At 36.6% G+C, this 19,330-nt stretch overlaps 3 protein-coding genes across 3 annotated transcripts; 1 reads left to right on the top strand and 2 right to left on the bottom strand.

Annotated features, from left to right (window-relative positions):
- LOC109717361 (proton pump-interactor 1-like) lies at nucleotides 416–6,215 on the bottom strand. Its single transcript, XM_020243108.1, has 8 exons — nucleotides 5,947–6,215; nucleotides 4,416–4,795; nucleotides 3,635–3,829; nucleotides 3,372–3,551; nucleotides 3,069–3,263; nucleotides 2,191–2,289; nucleotides 1,568–2,095; nucleotides 416–1,135 (listed from the first exon to the last, which is right to left on the bottom strand). Exons 2-8 carry the CDS (start codon nucleotides 4,788–4,790, stop codon nucleotides 818–820), a joined length of 1,890 nt encoding a protein of 629 aa, XP_020098697.1. The 5' UTR covers nucleotides 4,791–4,795; nucleotides 5,947–6,215; the 3' UTR covers nucleotides 416–817.
- LOC109716899 (putative RNA-binding protein YlmH) lies at nucleotides 9,069–13,552 on the top strand. Its single transcript, XM_020242511.1, has 10 exons — nucleotides 9,069–9,283; nucleotides 9,401–9,504; nucleotides 9,945–10,076; nucleotides 10,175–10,248; nucleotides 10,318–10,423; nucleotides 10,538–10,606; nucleotides 11,700–11,764; nucleotides 11,872–11,970; nucleotides 12,762–12,861; nucleotides 13,190–13,552. The coding sequence occupies exons 1-10, from the start codon at nucleotides 9,154–9,156 to the stop codon at nucleotides 13,250–13,252; spliced, it is 942 nt and encodes a 313-aa protein (XP_020098100.1). The 5' UTR covers nucleotides 9,069–9,153; the 3' UTR covers nucleotides 13,253–13,552.
- Nucleotides 16,844–18,237, bottom strand: LOC109717009 (VQ motif-containing protein 4-like). The gene has a single exon (XM_020242650.1). The coding sequence runs from the start codon at nucleotides 17,821–17,823 to the stop codon at nucleotides 17,062–17,064; it is 762 nt and encodes a 253-aa protein (XP_020098239.1). The 5' UTR covers nucleotides 17,824–18,237; the 3' UTR covers nucleotides 16,844–17,061.

The following is a 19,330-nucleotide window of genomic DNA, read 5'->3' as shown; positions in this document are numbered from 1 at the left end:
CAAAATCTTTAAATCTTTTCCTACTATTGCTTTGGGATGATTATGATTATTCTTAGGTAAGTTCAAAGTCTAATTGCTTCACATTTCTAGTTAAACTTATTTCTAGAAAAAATAAACGAATGAAGTAACATGAATGAAGTAAAATGTTACAATTCTCTCAAAAAAAAAAAAAAAAAAATCTCAGGTCGACATCAATCAATATGGATCTTAAACCATGAGAACTGCAACTCGTATAATGCACTCACCAGCACTACAAAGAACATGGAGTGTCACAGTAAAATTTTTGAGAAAATAAAAGAAAAGGAAGCTAAAAAAAAAACCCAAATCATCCATGGATATGCTGCTGAATGCCAGGTTCACCAATCCATTTAATAAAAATTCACTGCAAAAGCAAATGCGTATCCGAACACAAATATTAATGCCAAGAACAAACTTCTAAACTATAAAGTTTGCAACTTTTATCTGTCAATACATTATTCTGGTGAGGACATGTTATCCTCACCAGCAACCTGATAAGAATAAGCAATCATAGCACCCCATGGCTATTTAGAACGTTTTATTGACTCTGCGACTACAAAGTAGGAAGTAACAGTATCGAGATTAAAGGAAACATAAATATTGCAAGCGCAAATAACTTAGTCCAAACATTACAATCCACAACAATTGTATCATATGTGAATATCTTTTTCGAAAGTAAACTTTCTTTGCTGCTTCCTAGAGAAAGAACCACATGAGATCGGTCCAACACAGCACAGATGATTATGAATTAAAACTGTGGTGTGCTTCAGAATCAAAAATGGTCTTACAGCCGGCAATTTTAGTTCACCCGCGATAAGTATAAGTACGCAAATATGGCAAGCACCAGAGCAAGTGCCGCAGCAGGAGCCACCCATTTCCAATAAGACTGATGAGATTTTTTCCTCTTCAGTATAACCTTTGGAAGTTGACTTTGATTCTTTTGGATGTTTTTATACCTAACAGTCTCCTTCAGTTCCTTAGCTTTTGCTGGAGCCAGGGTTTCCACCTCAGGCTTAGCTTCTGCCTCTTCAGTGTTCTTTTCTTCTGTTTCAATCAGCTCGTCAGATACACCAGGTGCTTGTGCTGCAGCCTTCTTTCTAGCTCTCTTTTCTTTTTCCTGAGGGAAAAAGAAGGGTTTAATTGACAAAAGCACAAAGAGTTTTGCTTAATTACCCTCTGATCCTCTAGCTAAAGTTTAGTTCAGAAAAATCCCCCAACTTTTTTCCCATCGCAATTTGGTCCACAATGATTGATTTTTTGTCAAAAAAATTTCAAAAGTTTCCTCAATGCAAAATGTTAAATTGAGCCTCTATAATGGGCCCGTAATATTCACCACAAAATTAGATAGTGAGTTTTCAGCACCAACTCAAACTATAAGGGACAAATTTCACTAGCAAATAATAGTGGAATGTCGGCATCAAATTGAAGTCGCTAAGTAAATTTTGCAAATGAGATAAAATAAAATGATGGATTATGTAATTTAATACACAAAAAAATGTATCCAGATACATTTTCAAATATAAAGAAGGATAGGTGACGAGGAATAAACCTTTTGCCTTTTCTCAACCTCCTTCTGAGCTTTAGCCGCTGCTTGTGCTGCCGATTTCTCAGCCAACTTCTTCTTCCGTTCCAAGGCCAACTTATTTTTTGCAATCTGCTCGTCTCTCTTCATTTGTTTCAATGTTTCGGCATCAATCTCCGGCTTTTTAGGTAACTCTTTCTGGGTTTTCTCAGCATCATGGCTCTTTACAGTATCCTCTAAATTCCCTTTCTTCTCTTTCGAATCAACTTCAGTCACCTTAGCAATCTCCTTGTCACGGAGCTTCTCAGTAGAGGCAGAGTCCGCTCGTGAAATGGGGCCAGCGGCCTCCTTTGTCTGCTTTGCAGTTGATTTTATTGGAGCCACCTCGGCTTCTGTACTTTGTCGAGTCTCCTGAGCTATGATGGGCTTTTCGTCAGGATTTCTCATCCGGCCATCCCTGCTCAACTGCCGGCTGTCCAGTGATGGCAATATCCTCCTCTCGTAATCTTCCCTGAACTCTTTATCATTGCTCCACTGCAACATGAACTTTTCTACCTATTGTGTAAAATGTGTAAAAGAAAGAAAAGTTACGACAAGAGGGTTAAAGATGAATGAAACACATAGCGGATTAGCATGTCATAAATAGACACCTCGCTGTGGGCAAGTGTTTCCAATGCAGCTATATCCTTCTTTGCAGCGAGTTCCTTGGCATTATTCAAGAGTGAACGGTTTTGGAAGTAGCATGAATTCTGAAACATAGTAAAACCAGAAAAATAAACAATGTAAGTTCTAGCAGATAGTACAATTTAAATGAAACATGGACACATCATGAACAAATCAACATTCTTGAGTTCAGGAGGATGACAGGTCATGTAATCAAGAATAAAACATGGACGTAGCTATGTCCATGTACTATGCATGTATGCATATATGAATAAATGTCCGGAAGGAAGCTTTGACAGACTGAAAACCTAAGGAAACCTCTAAACCATGACAGTTATCAATGAATGATGGCAGAAATAGACCCTTGTAATAACCATCATCGTCATCATCATCACCACCATCATCACCATCATCAACATCATCAATGTTGGGATAAATATACTGCTACGCAAAAACTGGAAACTTCAAAAAGAGTTACTTAATCTTTCAAGAGCTGTCCATCTCATTCTAGAATTTGGTCAGGCTCAACAGCGGTTCAGCACAAACCTTTTAAAACTAGCGTACATGGTCACTTCATATGTGTTTCCGAAAGCATTATTATTGACTCGGTATTAAATCCTATCAGTTTGAAATAAATGTATTCTCTGAAAGACAGACACAATGGTTCAAGTAATGGCACCATAACTCTAGGAAGAAGGCACTAGACAAAAGAAGCAGACCTTGCAGTAAAAGCAAGTTACAAATGCCAACATCAAAGTCTGAGCTACGAGAACAAAACAAGCATATCATAATACTGAATAATTCAAGTAGGATCATGTGGATAAATTCCATCACATATAACCTGCGCGTAAGATTGGATACTTACAGCTGCATCACGTGCTTTTCTCAGCTCATTTAGGTTCTCAAATGCCTTGTCCTTCTTTTCACTCACAGAAGTCAGTTCATCTTGTAGAGAACTGATCTCCGCGTCAATGGCCTTTAGTTGCTCCTCCAGAGGCTTAATTTTTCCCCTCACTGCTTGTCTCTCCTTTTTGACAGCATCCATGTCGGCACCTACAAGCTGCAAAAGGCACGATAAATTTAACACCAATCCCAAATTTTGGGTTGGAACATTACTGCACGAGATACTTGGTTGACAGAAAACATAATAGACGGGAAGTAACCTTACTTTAACCTGGTCTTGGATAGCTTCTTTGTGACCCAACGAATCCTGCAGCTTAGCTCTCATAGCAGCTTGAGAGATCACCTTTCCTCTTGTTGCTTCAAGCTGTTTAATTTCACGCAGCAGCTGTTTCTCCTCATCTAAGGTTATGCTCTCGTGACTGATACGATAATGTATGCTCTTAATCTACTCAGATAAGACAAAGGCAAATATCACACTCACCATAATTGGATATGAAACACCAAAATGTTGAGATAATTCAGGCTTACCAGATCATTAAGTTCTTCCTCTGAAGAGCACAAACCTATGCCCTTCTCTCTCACTGCATTATTTGCATTACGGAGCTTGCCTAAGGCAGTCTGGAGAGGCTCCATTTCCTTCATTTTCTCATTCATAGCTTCGTTGTATTGCTTGTTCTCTGAAGTCAAAGGCCTGAGCTGGGCAACAACACCAGCTCGTTCAGACTGCATAGAATAGAGAAACAGGTATCAGATAGGTAACGATTTTTATGAAGATTCAGGTGACTTCCTTGCTGTTGCAGAAATAATTTGTAAAATCAACACACTAAATTTGACTACTGGAGGGCATGGACACTTAAGAAAGTTACAAAGTATCAAACTTCATTTAGAGCCTGCTTGGTTCATGGTTTGTACTATTCCGATAATCCTCTATATTTTCTATTGAAAATATTCAAAACATTAGTATTCAACTCAAGTTGAGAAATTGCAAAAGGTGTTAGTGAAGTAGTAGAATCATAGTAGATTCTTAGGTGGTAGGAATACTAGATTATTATGGGTTATGAGGTATCCTTATTTTCATACTTGATGGGAATCATTAGTAGTCCATTAATAAAAAGATACTAATTCTTAACAACCTCACAACCCAAGTGACTTGATAAGTTAATAACAAACTTGCTATTCCAAATATAAAATATACAACATTTCCAAAATATTAGAAACCTTAAACCACACGACCCCTCCTAGTCATCTTTCAGGTTATGGCCAACGATTATCATGAGAGTCATACAACAGCCACAAGTGCATTACATACCCTCTTTGCCTTTAAGGCTTCAGTTATCTGGTAACGAGCTTGGTTCTTCTTCTGAATCTCTTTGTCGGCTTGTTCAAGTTTGAGCTTCATCTTAGGGTCTTCATAAGACCGAAATTTGATAAGATAAAAGCTATGGATTTGCTTAGGTGCAGGCCACTCATCAACAGCATCCTTTGGGAAATGAGATGCACTATCCTTGTCCTTAAACTCCCCATTTGCTCCATTTGAGCCGTCAACTGTACCAACGTTTGTAGTCTCTTCTTCCTGCCCCAGATTTGTTTTAGCCTTATTTTCAATCTCACTTGAAAGTTTCTCCTCTCCAACCATTTTGACCGGTCCTGATGTAATATCAGCTCCGAGAATCTCCATACCCATAGCCTCTGCAAAACATAAAGTATAGTGAAGCAAGGTGGTGAAGCTAATCACCGTTCACAAGCTTAAATGTACTAGCTGAAAATTTTGCACATACAGATAGAACTTTTCATGTTCAGGATATTGCACACTTGTTAAAAAGTTAGATTATTGAAGCGAGAAAAAGGAAGAAAATAGATACAGATGAATGCTTAAAGCATTCATGATAATGAATGCTTCTATATAGTTGTTTTATCCACATATTACAGATAAGGGAATGCATGTTCAGATAACATGATGCATGTTTGGTAGTTAGTTCATGAATCTAATTCTTAGATGAAAATAATATCTGACGATAAATAGAAGACACTATTTGAATGCTTTTGTAGCAAAAGTGTCATGGCGAACATAAATTAACAGCAACAACACCCAGTAAAGACAAGGAGGAGCGACATTAACCGCGTAACCGCCTCCTTTTTCTTAGTTCAGAGAAAGTGTTTAAGAAATTTCAATTTACATTTCTCACAGCATGTATGACAAACATCAAGGGATAATAACGCATAATGTTTCAAGCGCAACTTAATTGGCAACTTATCAATAAAAATGCCACAAGGATTTCCTGCTGAAGTGATTCATACAGACACTTATCTCTTCCTGCATGCATGCTTCCATTCAAATCAATAATGCAAAAGGAACCAACTCAGACACGTCAAAGACATTTTTCTCTTGCAAAATCTACCTCGCACCAAATTTGCTTGATCGAGTCTGATCAAATGATTCTTAGAACACAAATTCGATAGATCAAGTTTTACAGCTCCTAACCAACCTTCGATTACACATGCATAATCCTTCAATTAAAAAGCAGATTCCTAATTCAATCTCTTCACTCCGCCAAAAAAAAAAACCGTACTAGAAACACCTCGCAACACAGTTAATCTCACGACTCATAAAAAGAAAAACAGACGATAATTACACGCAAAAAAACGATCAGATCGAGACATCAAACTCCACATCCTACAATGCAAAACGAGAATTCAACTCCGATCTAACAAAAAACACAGATCGGCACGATCGGCATCATCAAACCACAATCCGATCTCGATCTACACATGCACAACAAATCGAAGCAAAAAACAGCAAAAAATCACCAAATCGAAGGTAAAACGGATCGAATCGTTACCTCAATCCAAAGATCTCGATCTAGGAGCGACCCGATCGGATCGCGGGGATGGAGAAGAGGAGACGAAGGGGGTCCCCGCGAGCGACCCTTGGAAAGCGATTTTGGTGGGAGCGATGGAAATGGAATTGGAAATGGAAATGGGTTGAGATTCTACGGTATATAAAAGAGGGATCTTTGAGGTAAAAGATTGGGAGCAGAAATCGGGAGAGAAAGATCTCCTCTCCCCTCCTTTTTAGTTTTTTTTTTTTTTTTTTCAATTTTACCTCGAGGAGAAAGAGATGGGAACGGTTCCTTTCAGCGATTGCCTCATTTTTTATACGGCACGTTTTAACCCCCACAGAGAAGTGGGTGGGGCCCACTAGGGGTAGAATTTTTGTTGCGCCGCGTCTATACACCGGGCGCTCATTTATAGTAGACCTCTGTCTGAAGGTTGTTTTTTTTAAAAAAAATTTTCTCAGAGATAGCTAACATGCTACCCGCTTCGTTTATTTTATTTAAAAATAAATTTAACTAAAAATGTGAATCAATTAGAATTTAAATTTGAAATCTCGAATATCAATTACTAAGTCTTTTTTATCACTTGCGCTAAAAACAGTCGGTATCATGCCTGAAGAAGCACACAAGGTCAGTCGGCCACATCCATTTGGAACGGTTTCTACAATATGGGCACTCTAATATTGGTCTTAAAAGAGAAATACATCGTGCACAAATAAAAAAATAAAAAAAAACTTTTGCTTACAAAAATAAAAAAGAAGAAAATGACGACTTATTGGCCCATGTATTTCAACTATCTATATCAGATAGTACAAATGCATTCCGCTACTCATCGGTAATACAGTTATTTTATATATTAAAATTTCACAATTTTTTATTTTATAAATGTTTATTTTTTTCACATTTTCTTTCTAATTTTTAAAAATTTATATTTTACCTTTCCAATATTTTAAGTTATTATATTTACTTTCTCTCTGTTAGGATTCTATTACTATTCTGTCCATTTTTTATAATTTATATTAAAAATATCTTTCAAAATAATAAAAATATATTAAAAATATTTTATTTTATAGAAGAATATAGGGTAATTCGATCATTTTGTCTTTTTCATTAACGTTGTACCTCATAAAAATATTTTTAAAATTTTAAGAGGTAAACTATAGATTTTTAAAAGTCATAAAAAAAAAAGAAAAGTAAATATTTACAATGAGATTTTCGATAATTTAGTCTTAAAATTTTCTATCGTGTGATTATAAACAACACAAATCGTTTCCTTTAAAAACTTAGTACAGAAAGTAAATAGTTCATACATTAAAAAATATATAAATTTTAGAAATTTATTTATAACTTACAAAGTATTCGTTAAAACTACCAATGTTGAAATATTTATTATTTTTATATTATTAAAAATTAGTATTTATTGTATGGAATAAAGATTACTAAAAAATATAATCTTTGAAGTATATAATTTCATAGCATCATAGATTACATCCAATAAATTTTATTCAAAAATATAAAATCAGTAGATTTTTTGAGTTTAAAAGAGTCTAGTGTATAAAGTATAAACCGCGGTGCACGCAATAATCCTTCTTTTGGGACGTGAAGAAAATTTACTGTATTACATTTGCATTACATTATCAATAACAATTCAATCAATTTTTTTTTAAAAAAAATAATAAATATATCTTTTATAATTATAATGAGATGAATAATTTTAAAATAATTATTTAATTAGTTAAAGACGTCATTTTTTTTTTTTTTTTCTGAGACGTGTGGGACGGCAAGGGATTGGGATAACGCCGGTGTAGAAGTGGGTGTCTCACGTGGAGTGGTGTTTGTGCCACGTAAGCACGGCGATATCTTCGAGGAAGCGGTGCGAACTCGGATCCGTGCGGTGTGGTGGCCCGAAAGGCGGTCTTCTGCATACCAGTTTCACAATATTTAGGAAAAATTTTAAATACCTCCTGTAGTTTTTTTTTTTTCACTTTAATATTTTGTGGTTTAAAATATATTAAGTTAGTATCATGTAGTTTTGCACTTTTTTATTTTAGTACCCTATAGTTTAAAGTGTATCAACTTAGTATCCTGTGGTTTCGCATTTTATCACTTTAATATTTTGTGGTTACACTTTATCACTTTAGTACCCTATGCTTTAAAAACCACATAATATCAATTACTTTAAAAACCACATAATATCAATTTGATATAAAAATAAAACCACATGATACTAACTGGATACCAAAATTAAACCACAGAGTATTAACTTGATGCACTTTAAATCACAGGGTATTAAAGTGATAAAGTGAGAAACCACAGGATACTAACTTGATACACTTTAAAGCATAGAGTACTAAAATAAAAAAAGTGCGGAACCACAGGCAGGATTTTTGAAGTTTTCCTATTATTTATATTTCAAACTAATTAAATTATTTTAAAAATATATATAATATTTTTTTAAAAAAAATATTGTGAATTTTAGAGGCGACATAATTATATGGCGTCAGTCACATTACAGGCTTATTCGTCTAAATGGCTCCGTCCCTAGACTCACACGTTCACGTTTTTCCGCCTATGTGTCATGTGTGTAGCCACATGGCTCAGTTCCTCTGCTTTAAAGCTTCTTTAGTCTTGTTTTATGATTATTTGGTTTGTTGTTATTTTGAATTTTACTTTCAGTAAACTATAGTTTTAATTAGAATGTTTGGCTAAAAGCAAATTCTTAAATTGGGAGATGTAATGTTCCAATGGTGGACCTTAGTTGATAAAAAAAACATTTAGCTCCATTTGTAGTATTTTTTTAATACATTTTTTTATAGCTTCGCGCATAAAATTTATCTTAAACGAAGCAAGTGTATGTTCATTAGTGATTGGAATGTATGCATTTAATCGGTTAGAGTTCATATTTTATTTGTCATTTCGTTCATTTTTTTTAGAAAATAAATTTAGTTAAAAATACAAACCGATTTCAAATTTGAAATCTAAAATATCAATTATTAAATTTTTTACCACTTGCTGGTAGTTCCGACAATCTGTTGGTAGGATAAGATTGTCATGAGATCTCTCTGACTCATTAGGTTCGAGTCGAACCATCTTAATCCACTGGGTATGGATTCGGGTCTAGCCCGAGTCTCGACAGGGGCCTTATCACGCCACCTCTCCGCCCAACACCCGCTTCGTCTCTCTCTCCATGGAGCCAACACTTTAGCTGCGACAATGGCCATAGCCGCCGCCGCCGCCGCCGCCGCCGCGGCTCTTCCCCTCGGCGGCGCCGCTCGTTTCCCCTCTAGGGCTCTTCGTCGACTCCTCTCGTACCCTCGTCTCCACCAACACCGCTACTCGCGAGGTATCGATCCCTCCTTTTTCCCTTTCCAAAAACCATCAATCTCGGAGTCCTCATGTACGATTTCGCTCGGATTGGTGCGGATTAGGGTTTACTAATGCTTTGCTAGCGATTTCTTAGGTTTTTGCGATGTTGCGAGTGCTCAGAGGCAGAGTGGGGACTCCTTGCTCAAAGGGATTGGGGATAGAAATGTAGCAGAGGCCGTAAAGAACGTCCTCGACGTGGTATTCTCATTTTCTCTTTGGTTATTGAGTAATTTACTGTGGTTTATTTCTCAAATTTTGCTTAAATAATTTGGACTTAGATATTAATATGTAGCCAGATTTAGTAGGATGATTTTTTGGAATTGATGTTCTTTTATTCTTACTATCATTCCCATAATTCTTCAGAAAAAAAAAAAGAAAGTAGAAAAAACTGAGTTAATTAACAGGTGTCTCAAAATGCTTAAGAATGGGCACCTCTTATGTAACCAGGCACTTTCCCACTTTGTGTGATGTGTGGTTATTGGGCGTGCTTTATTTAAGTAGATTTCTATTGATGGACGACATAAACTTTGCATTTCGTGTTAAATGAATGATATATTTACGTCGTAGTGTTTTCGGAATTTATCTTGATTTGCGGCTGCTGATTTATTTAGTTATTTATTTATTTTGTTCGTAACAAGGCGCGAAGGGCTTCGTCGAGAAGAGAGGTTCTGCACACTGATTTTCTAACACCACCTGTAGTGAGAGAGACTATGTCGGCCCTAGAAAAACTGGCTGATATTAAAGCAGTATCACAGGGTGGCTATCCGCAGGTTCCACTCTTTGACTATGCTTTACTCGAAGATATTGGTTTGTTTTTGTCAATCCATTTTTATAAATCTGAATTTTATTCTGTTGTTTTTCTTTTCAGGCTGAGCGATGCCGCTTATCAGTTGGACATCCCGACGCTATGATGGATAACACTGATATAGTGGCTGCATTGAGGTGTTATAAAAATTACCGCATAAATGCATGTGTCTTTTAATTAGATTGGCTGAAATAATACATTTTCAGTATCTCAGGGAATTTCGGGTTTGAATCCTGTTCACATGGTGACTTCCTCGGTGCAATTCTTGGAACTGGCATTGTGAGAGACAAGGTTGGAGATATATTATTGCAGGTACATCATAACCGTGTGTCTAAGGTTGCGTGTTCTTAAATATTCATAATTATTATGTACCCGCAATTTTTATCTTGAAAATTTTTCATGTATATCTCATTAACTACTCTTCAGGGAGACAAGGGTGCCCAGATCCTTGTTGTTCCCGAGCTCGTTGAATTCCTCACTTCTGCATTGGAGAAGGTGAATGCCCTTCCATTTTTCTAGTGTTGTATTTAAATGCAGTAGGAAATATGTATGAGGGAATAATCATTTAGTACTGATTGGAAATGGCGGCAAATTTCTATACTTGGAAGCAAAAAGGATAGATTTTAATAGCTACAGAGTGTGTAAAGATTGGTTTTAGAAGGAAAAATGAAAGTTTATTAAGATAGAGGACTGAAGAAACTGGCTCATTGATGTAACTTTACTCTCAGGGCCCGTTTGGTTCGAGTTATGTAATATTACAAAGTATCTCGATATATCTAGGTATTTTGGATTTCGGCGTGAGATTACTACTAATGCTGCATTAGAGCGTTTGGTTTAATACAGTAATATAATACTAGATTACAGTATTTATAGCATTAATATGTTTGGTTCAGTTTATAAAATTTAGTAATCCTGACATAAAAGTATAGTTTTTTCCAAAATTGCCCTTGTTGTGGTCATTTGAATATTATTTTTTACGGAAATGACAAATGGAGGGAAGGAGATCGTGATGATTACTTGGGAGGACGACGCAATAGAAGATTATAGATGTTCGTGCGAGAGAGAGAGAGAGAGAGAGAGACGTCGAGAGAGAGAGCGAGAGAAAGCGGCGTGCGAGAGAGAGGGCCTGGGGACGGCGATAGAGAGATGAAAATAATACTGTTAATTAGATTTTGGGTTGTTGGAGGGTAAAATTGTCATTTTACATAATATGTAGTATTAACGGGTTTCAGTAATGCAAGATACACGACCCCCCTCCCGTTAATATTTTCGATGTAATCTTGCTCGATTTGTAATGCTACATTAACGACTAGATTACATAGCGGATTAACCAAACACAGTTATCCTGACAGGATTGTCTGTAATCCTGTCAGGATAACTCGAACCAAACGCACCCTCAAGGAATGAACATTCTCTGGGCTTTTTTGGTTGATTTAATCAACCATGTTTTATGTGTAGAAAATCTCAGGAAGAGATCGCAGTTCCATTACTATTAACATGGCATTCATGTAACTTGCATACTTTGTTTGTGCTTCTCTCCCTAAGAATCTAAAAATTTGACATGGATCTTTTTTTGTTATTTCTGTAGGTTGGGAATGTCCCTGTTTCTTGCAATAAGATACCTTTGCTTGCCTTAGAATATGAGCCACCAAGGTTGTGATAAGTATATTTTTTCCGACTTTTTTCTTACTAAATTCTGGGTGACTTTGTCTTTGCTTGTTCCTGATAAATCTGACATTTTATTTCCTGTCCAACACTAGGACTAAATCATTTAGAACGGTGGAAGCATCGTTAAGGGTTGATGCGTTAGCTAGTGCAGGATTTAAAATATCACGCTCGAAGCTTGTTGATATGATCAGGTAAGTTATGGCCTCTAATTTTTGTGATGCATGGGGCTTCAGTTGGTTCTATGTTGCTTATGAATGATGTCGTCCTATGCCTACTGACTTGCTTAAGCAAGTATCAACCAGCTTTTTTTCTCATGAAATATCTGCTAATTTTCAATGAGGAAACCTTGAATTGGTCGTGGCAATGTAGTACAAGGATTTCGCTCTCTTTGAATAACCCTACTTTATAATCTTGTTGAAAGTATTCAAGATATTCATCAGCTAAATCTATTTAATCATTGCAAGTTTCCATAACCGTTTCAAGTTTCCATCAACTTCATCTATTAGAGGACTCTCAATCTTTTTCACCATATATGTTGGATGACATGAATCTGTTTGGTTAGAATGACTATCCTCTATGAGAGCTAGTGTTTGGTTAGAAGGACTATCCTCTACGAGAGCTAGTTATGCTCTTTGTTTAGCCAGTTAACTTCCTGCAGTATCAACCTGACTATGATGCTACTACTCAGCCATTCGTTGAATGGGAAAAAAGGAATCTACATTTAACGACTTATTATTTGGAATTGATGCAGCAACTTACTTCAAATGACAAGTATTTGCTGTTATGTTATGCGTAATGTTTGTCATGATTTGCAACACGGGTTAACGGGTTTGGGCAATTGCTTGCTTGCTCGGCTCTCTCTGGCATGATTTATTGTTCTGTTTAATTAGTTAAGATTGCAAGGATTTGCTAGCTATTGTTAATGCCCGCTGCGTATTGCATAGTTTTACTAATGCATCCTCTCTCGCTGTCTTTCCTCCAGTAATGGTGGTGTGCGAGTGAATTGGTCACCTGTGATGAAAAATGGAGCTACACTTAAGACGGGGGATGTCGTCTCTGTTAGTGGAAAGGGGAGGCTGAAGGTAAATCACAATTTTTATCATCTTGCATATTACTCTGTTAACTGTGTTCGTAAAGTTAATTGGACTTCAAGCAGCAACACCAATCAGACACTTGGAATGCACACCGAAAACCTCAACAAAAAAAATGCTGAACTTCTCCCCAAAAAAAAAAAAAATGTTGAACCAAAATTAATTTAGGAGCCATTTTTAGAGATGAGGTTACTATATGAAGAATTAATACTCAAAATTACTGTGCTTTGTGTATCCACTACTGCAGTCTTTCGCTTTGTACTCTTCATCTCTTCCCCTTTTTATTGCAAGTTTATGCTCTTTTGGGTGATTTTTACAGATTGGAGAGATCGCAACGACGAGGAAAGGAAAATATGCAGTCGAGTTGATTCGGTATTTGTGAGCTTTATTTTTCATGAAGGTCTCTATCATCTCTAGGTGGTCCCTTGCTTGAAGACACTTAATTCTCGGGGATGATGCAACAAGAGATGGCGTAAAACATTAGATTTTTCTGTCGGAAAAAAAAAAAAAAAAAATTGACGCATAAGAACTTTCGATACCAAAGTTTGTATTTTTAGCGTCGTCTTCATTGTGCTTTTCTCCCTTGGTAATTGCATGATTGGTAAGCTCTTTCGTAGAACTGCGAATAACAGTTTCTATGGCCATTTTTATATCTTCGTTACTTTAGTAATTTCTTTTTAGATGAGCTGTAGTCATTTATCTCTTTAAAATTTATGTACGTCTGGAGGTATTAATATTCGCTGACCTCGGTTTATTCGTGCTCTAAATCAATTAAAACTCTTATACACTCTTACAATGTGCCAAAGAAGATATCAACACAGAACCATAGAATAATGTATCACCTTTTCTTGTTTTCAAGGAGACTTAAATAACAAAAGAAAAGCTAAAAATGGAGTCAACTCGTGCGTTTGGGACGTGCTAAGATCAGTGGCGGAGTTAATACAACTACGGCTTTATAATCTAATATCTAATAAACATTAAAAAAGAAATAAAAGGCTCATGGATGACGTGGTACACCCGGTCTGTGCAATGCTTTCCCATTGATTGACCGAGGGATCGCGTGATCCCGCGAGTGAGCTTCCTCGAAGATTAGATATTAGTTTTTTTATTTTGTTTTTAATTGGATTCTTTACCTCAGAATGGACTCATTCGCCCTTATTTTTCGGCCTTTAATTTATATTTATAATAATAATGAAAGACTAATCAATTATAAGTAACCGTTGGACTTTGTTTACATTTGTACTATACGAACATGACTATCCTTTAGGCTTATTTTCTTTTTTCTTTTCCTAATCCAAGTCGCGCGTGAGGCAAAATTCATTTGCAGAGTTTGATACACAACATGATCGAATAAAATAGAAACATAATCCATCAGGCTCAATGGTTCGACATGTCTCGTTGCGATCATAACGCTTCAACTAGACCCCTAGTATAAGTCAATTATTATTCAATTATATCATGTGACACTCTGAAATGAAATGGCCGTTTTTGGTAGACAATGAATGTCAGAGGCAGATGCTAATTAAATACAATCAGGCGAAGATGTTGTTAAATGAGTGCAATCGCCATCTCATTATTTCTAAGTTGAAATATTTTTTGCATGATGTTCTCACACTTATTGAGGGCTTATTATTATTTTTTTTAATCGATTAGACTAATAACTTTGTAATGTCTCATCTTATTAATTAATATGATATGGACTTTGTCTTTGAATGCCGCGAATTTGTAATCAAAGGTCAAAAAAAGAAAAAAAAGAAAAAAGAAAAAAAGAAGAAAAGAAGATGTACAACGAAAATTATTCCTCTTATTTTTAACTTTTATAGTGAAGTACCAAATTTTAATGGTGCTTTGCCTAACTCCTCATCCACGTAAATAACATTTTTCTCCGAACAAAAAAATGCAAAAAAAATATAAAATGAATGAATGATAGTACAAGAGTCCATATAACGATTCCTATAAGTCAAAGTGACAATCATAAATATTTAGAAGAGTAGTGAATTATTGTGTCGGCACAGTCACGTTACATTTGTCTCACTTGGTTCACACTTCACACTAGTAGCGAAGAAGTTCATCTAACCTGAGACTAATCAATAGATTCTCTATCGCCCATGGTCCCAACTCGCTCTAGCTACATTGTCAAATATACAAGGAGAAATTAATTACCTAAAAAGTGAGGTAGCACTAAACCCTCCCGAGAGGCTTTTAAAAGGTCGGAACTTCGAACCCTCGATCATTTTGCCTGCACCTACATCGTTACATAATTAATATTGAATCTGGTCAAAATTATCATATAAACTCCGATTAAATTCAATAATGTTTTTTCGATAAGTAACAAACTTTTTTTGGATAATATCATGATCTTTTCTAGTTGTTGTCACTCTTTGGAGTTTGTGTGATGAGAAGCATTAGCATCCAAAAGTTCTCTGAGCCCAAACAAAAGCCGGCGAGACCAGCCTGGCCTAAAGTGCTCGTCTAAGTCTCATGTGTATAGTGAAAGTTTGTTCTTCAATGCTTGAACTTTTAGAGAAAATATCTGGACTCGAGGCATTTTGATAAACGCGAGACGATGAAAAAAATTCTATAATGTTATGAGTCTAGCGTGACTTAAACTCAGAACCTCATGTACTGATATCGTGTTAAATTATATAAAACAACCGTTGTTTTCAAAAAATATGAGCTTCTAAAAAAATGCTATTTTTAGTTTTCATACTCAACAAATTATTAACTTTTTTCATAGTTTTACTTCAGTTCTTGTACATATTAATTATCATCTCATATTTAAATCCTATCATCTATTAAATTATAATTTTTTTTGTCTATTTAAAAATTGGGCCATTAAACTAATTAAAAACATAAAATAAATGAATGACCCACGCATTCATGACATATATGAACATTAAATACCACTCCAAAATAAGAATTAAAAGAAAACACTATTAAAATTTTAGGAAATCATTTAAAACATTGCTAAACTTTTGAAGTTTGAAATGTGAAAAAATTAGAAGTTTTGTGACTAAAATAAAATTTAAGTTAGCAGTTGAGAGACGAGAAGTGGAAAGTAATTAAGAAGCGGAAAGTAATCTATGAACTGATAATTTATCGATAAATTTATATGAATTTTATTTTGTTATGTATATAAACTAATCAAAATTTTTATATCATATATATATATGTACACAAATAAATTAATAATTTATAAGATAAGTATTAATTCCAGAAGATTTGTAGTGAAAATTGTAGCTTGTAGCTACAATTCCTATTTAACTTAGGACGAAATTTTCCATTTCTTAGCCAACAACAATCTTTTGCTATTTAAATAGGCATAGGTTAGGAACTACTAGGCTCTTATTTCTTGCTTTTAATTTAGCAGAGAGAGACCAAATCACTAATAGTCTAGCCTAGTAATAATGTTCCTAATAGTCTATTTTAAAGACACAGGATTCGAGTTTTTTTTGCGTCCGTAAATTTGAAACTCGAGTCCCCAACTTTAGGTTTAATATATATCGAATCTAGAGATAGTGTTTTAGAAAAAAAAAATTAGTACTATAGTTAAAATAAATATTATAATTTTTTACAAACTAACATACGTGACGATATTTGTTTGGTGACGACATATAAATCAGGAGAAGATAAAGCATAACTTGTAAGTATAAAGTTATACTTACTGAGTTGTATAGTTTGTTTAGTGTTACTGTTATGTACATAGATAGCAAATTAAACTCACATGCGAGGTCACTAGACATGGGGGGGTTTCACACGTCAATTTTAATCATGTAAACAAGTTCACACTTCACAATTTCTCTCTTTTTCCTCTTTTTATCTATTTTTTTCGAAAAAAAAGGTATTGACAAGTTAGAACGGAATGTTCTTAATATGGAGAAGAGTTTCTTTTCTCTTGTTACCAAACCAATCAATCTCTCAATCCGTCAAACTCATCTGCTAATTTTCCTAATCAAGAGAAATTAAGCTAATATTTATCTAAATCTTAGGCAAATCATGCATGTTAAAATTAATCATCACTTACAATTAACTTCTCCTGACGGAGCCACAAGAGAGAATTCAAAGAGAGATTGCATTATAACAACAATTGAAGCGGTTCAAATTGAAACACCGCATCTCTGAAAATACATCATCCGTCCGTCGCTACAAACAGAAAAGTACTGTATAATTTTTTTTTACGTGGCGGTGGCTTCAGGGAAAAGATCCTGTAGCGGTAGCCGCGGCGGAGGCCGGGCAGGCCCTCGGCGAGGTCACCGGGAACAGCGGCAGCAGCCGCGGCGGCTCCGCGCTCCGTGGGGAGGGGTGCAAGTAAAAGCCCTTCTCCGCGATCGCCCTCTCCTCGTCGGCCACCGCCGCCGCCGAATTGGGCTGCGGCGACCGATTGAACGGATCGGGATTCAGCGGCGTGACGGGGCTGAGCGCCAGGGCCGGGAAGTCGAGCACGCTGGGCGACAAAATCTCCGGCTGCTGCTGCTGCTGCTGCTGCTGCCGGCGGCGGGGGGAGAAGCCGGAGGCGGAGTTGCGGGAGGCGGGCGCGAGCGGGCTGATGGTTTTGAGGTTCCTGAGTCCGCTGCGGCGCTCGTAGAGCTTGAAAGCCGGCCTCTTCGGCGGCAGGACGGCGTTTCTGGGGAGCGACGACGGGGCCACGGCGTGCTTCCCGGCGGCCGCGGCGGAGCCGGTGAGCATCTGGACGACTTGTTTGAAGGACGCGGTGTCGGCCTGGATGAAGGTCGTCGGATACGGATTCGAATCGACGGATTTCGAATTCATATTTGGTAATCTGGGTAAGATTACAGGAGCAGCTGCGGAAATCGGGGTTGTGGGTGTCTTTGATGCTAATGGTGTTGTGGCATTGTTGTTCTTGTTGTTGTTGTTGTTGTTGTTGTTGCAGGAGGAGGAGGAGGAGGAAGTGGAGTTCGGGGAAGTGGGTTGGGGAGAGGGGTGAGTTTCCATTCTCTCTTTTTCTTTTTCTCTCTCTCTCTCTCTCTCTGTCAGAGAGTCTCTATTGAGAGGAAGAAGAGGAGGAGGAGGAGGTGGGGGGGAATGGGGGAAGAGATTTTTGGGGAAGTGTTAATTTTCATGGGAAAATGCACAACGGTTTCCGGCCAAATAATTAATTCCGGGAAATTTATGGGAGGAAGTAGACAAGGATGTCCGTGGAGAAAAAGGCTGGAGCCATTGACTTCAGGGACCCCTTCAATGTGAAGCCCTTTGAAATTACTGTTTTGCCCTTCTCCCCTCTTCTCCCCTCTTCTTCTTCTTCTTCTCCTGCTTCTTCTTCTTCTCCTGCGCTTATTCTTATTCCTCTTTCTCCTTTGATTTGATGTAGTCGTTGCGGTGGTACATGAATGTACATGCACGTCTCCATGACCAAAGCTCGATACGAATGTGTCGCACTTCGTTTTACCAAACTTTTACTATACGCTATCTGTGTGTGTACGGACTCCAAATAGTTTTGATAAATTTAAAATATTTAAAATTTAAATTAAACGATAGAGAGAGGTGGAATAAGTTTGCATTTTGATTAAAAGAATTATTTATTTATTTATAAAAGTTTCAGCGGTATAAAAGCTATGTATTTACAGTCAATGTAAACGGTAAATATATTAAACTTTATAATTACTCTGCAGTTTCTACCAGCTTAGCCAAAAAAGGAAGAAAACAAAAGCAAATAAACATGTTTGCTAACCAATAGTTTTTTGAATTTTTTAGTATTTTTTAATTAGCAGTAAGAGGGAGCATCGCTTGGTATTAATTATTAATAAAGGGACCATTCAGCACTTTTGCATAGGTAGGAGCTTTATTAGACTTTTAAAATTGTCATATGCCCCATCTTTGTTTCCTAACTAAAATAGCTACTCTAGAAGTCATATGAAATAGCCACAAAACATTCTTGGATTAATCTTGAGTCGGTTTATAAGAGTTTTAACCTCCCAAATTAAATGACTGTGTATTTGAACTCCAAAAGAAGTTCAAATTGCATGCATATATATCTTTACTACTTTAGTCAACTTTTTATTCTTCCACCAATCTCTCTCTCTCTCTCTCTCTCTCTCTCTAATAAGATGCAAAGCAAAGGCCCAGTGGGGAGCATACTAAAATTAGTTCCACTACAAAGGAAGAAGAGAAAGGTAGCATCTTATCTCATTCCCATTAAGGGCCGGCCTTGAGAGCAACATCTATCTCTCACCTCTCCACTCAATTCAACGTTTCAACTATTCTAAATGACCCACCACTTCTTAGGTGCAGCAGTTTGCTCAGTAAGGCACTGTTTGCCACAATTGGAAGGAGCCCCACCAGCTAGCGGCGACGATTCTCTCTGAAGATCACTCACGTACAGAATCAAACCACGTTAGCTTAGATGATAAATCACGTATTTCCGGCTCGGTCTCGATTATACTCAAATGATATTACAGGACTAATTTGCGTACGAATGGGATTGTAGTATTAAAAGTAAGAA

This window comes from Ananas comosus, linkage group 11, assembly GCF_001540865.1.
Source record: "Ananas comosus cultivar F153 linkage group 11, ASM154086v1, whole genome shotgun sequence".
In the NCBI taxonomy this organism is placed as follows: Eukaryota; Viridiplantae; Streptophyta; class Magnoliopsida; order Poales; family Bromeliaceae; genus Ananas; species Ananas comosus.
The sequence above is the reverse complement of the archived record's forward strand: the minus strand, read 5'-3'. Positions and strand labels throughout refer to the sequence as shown.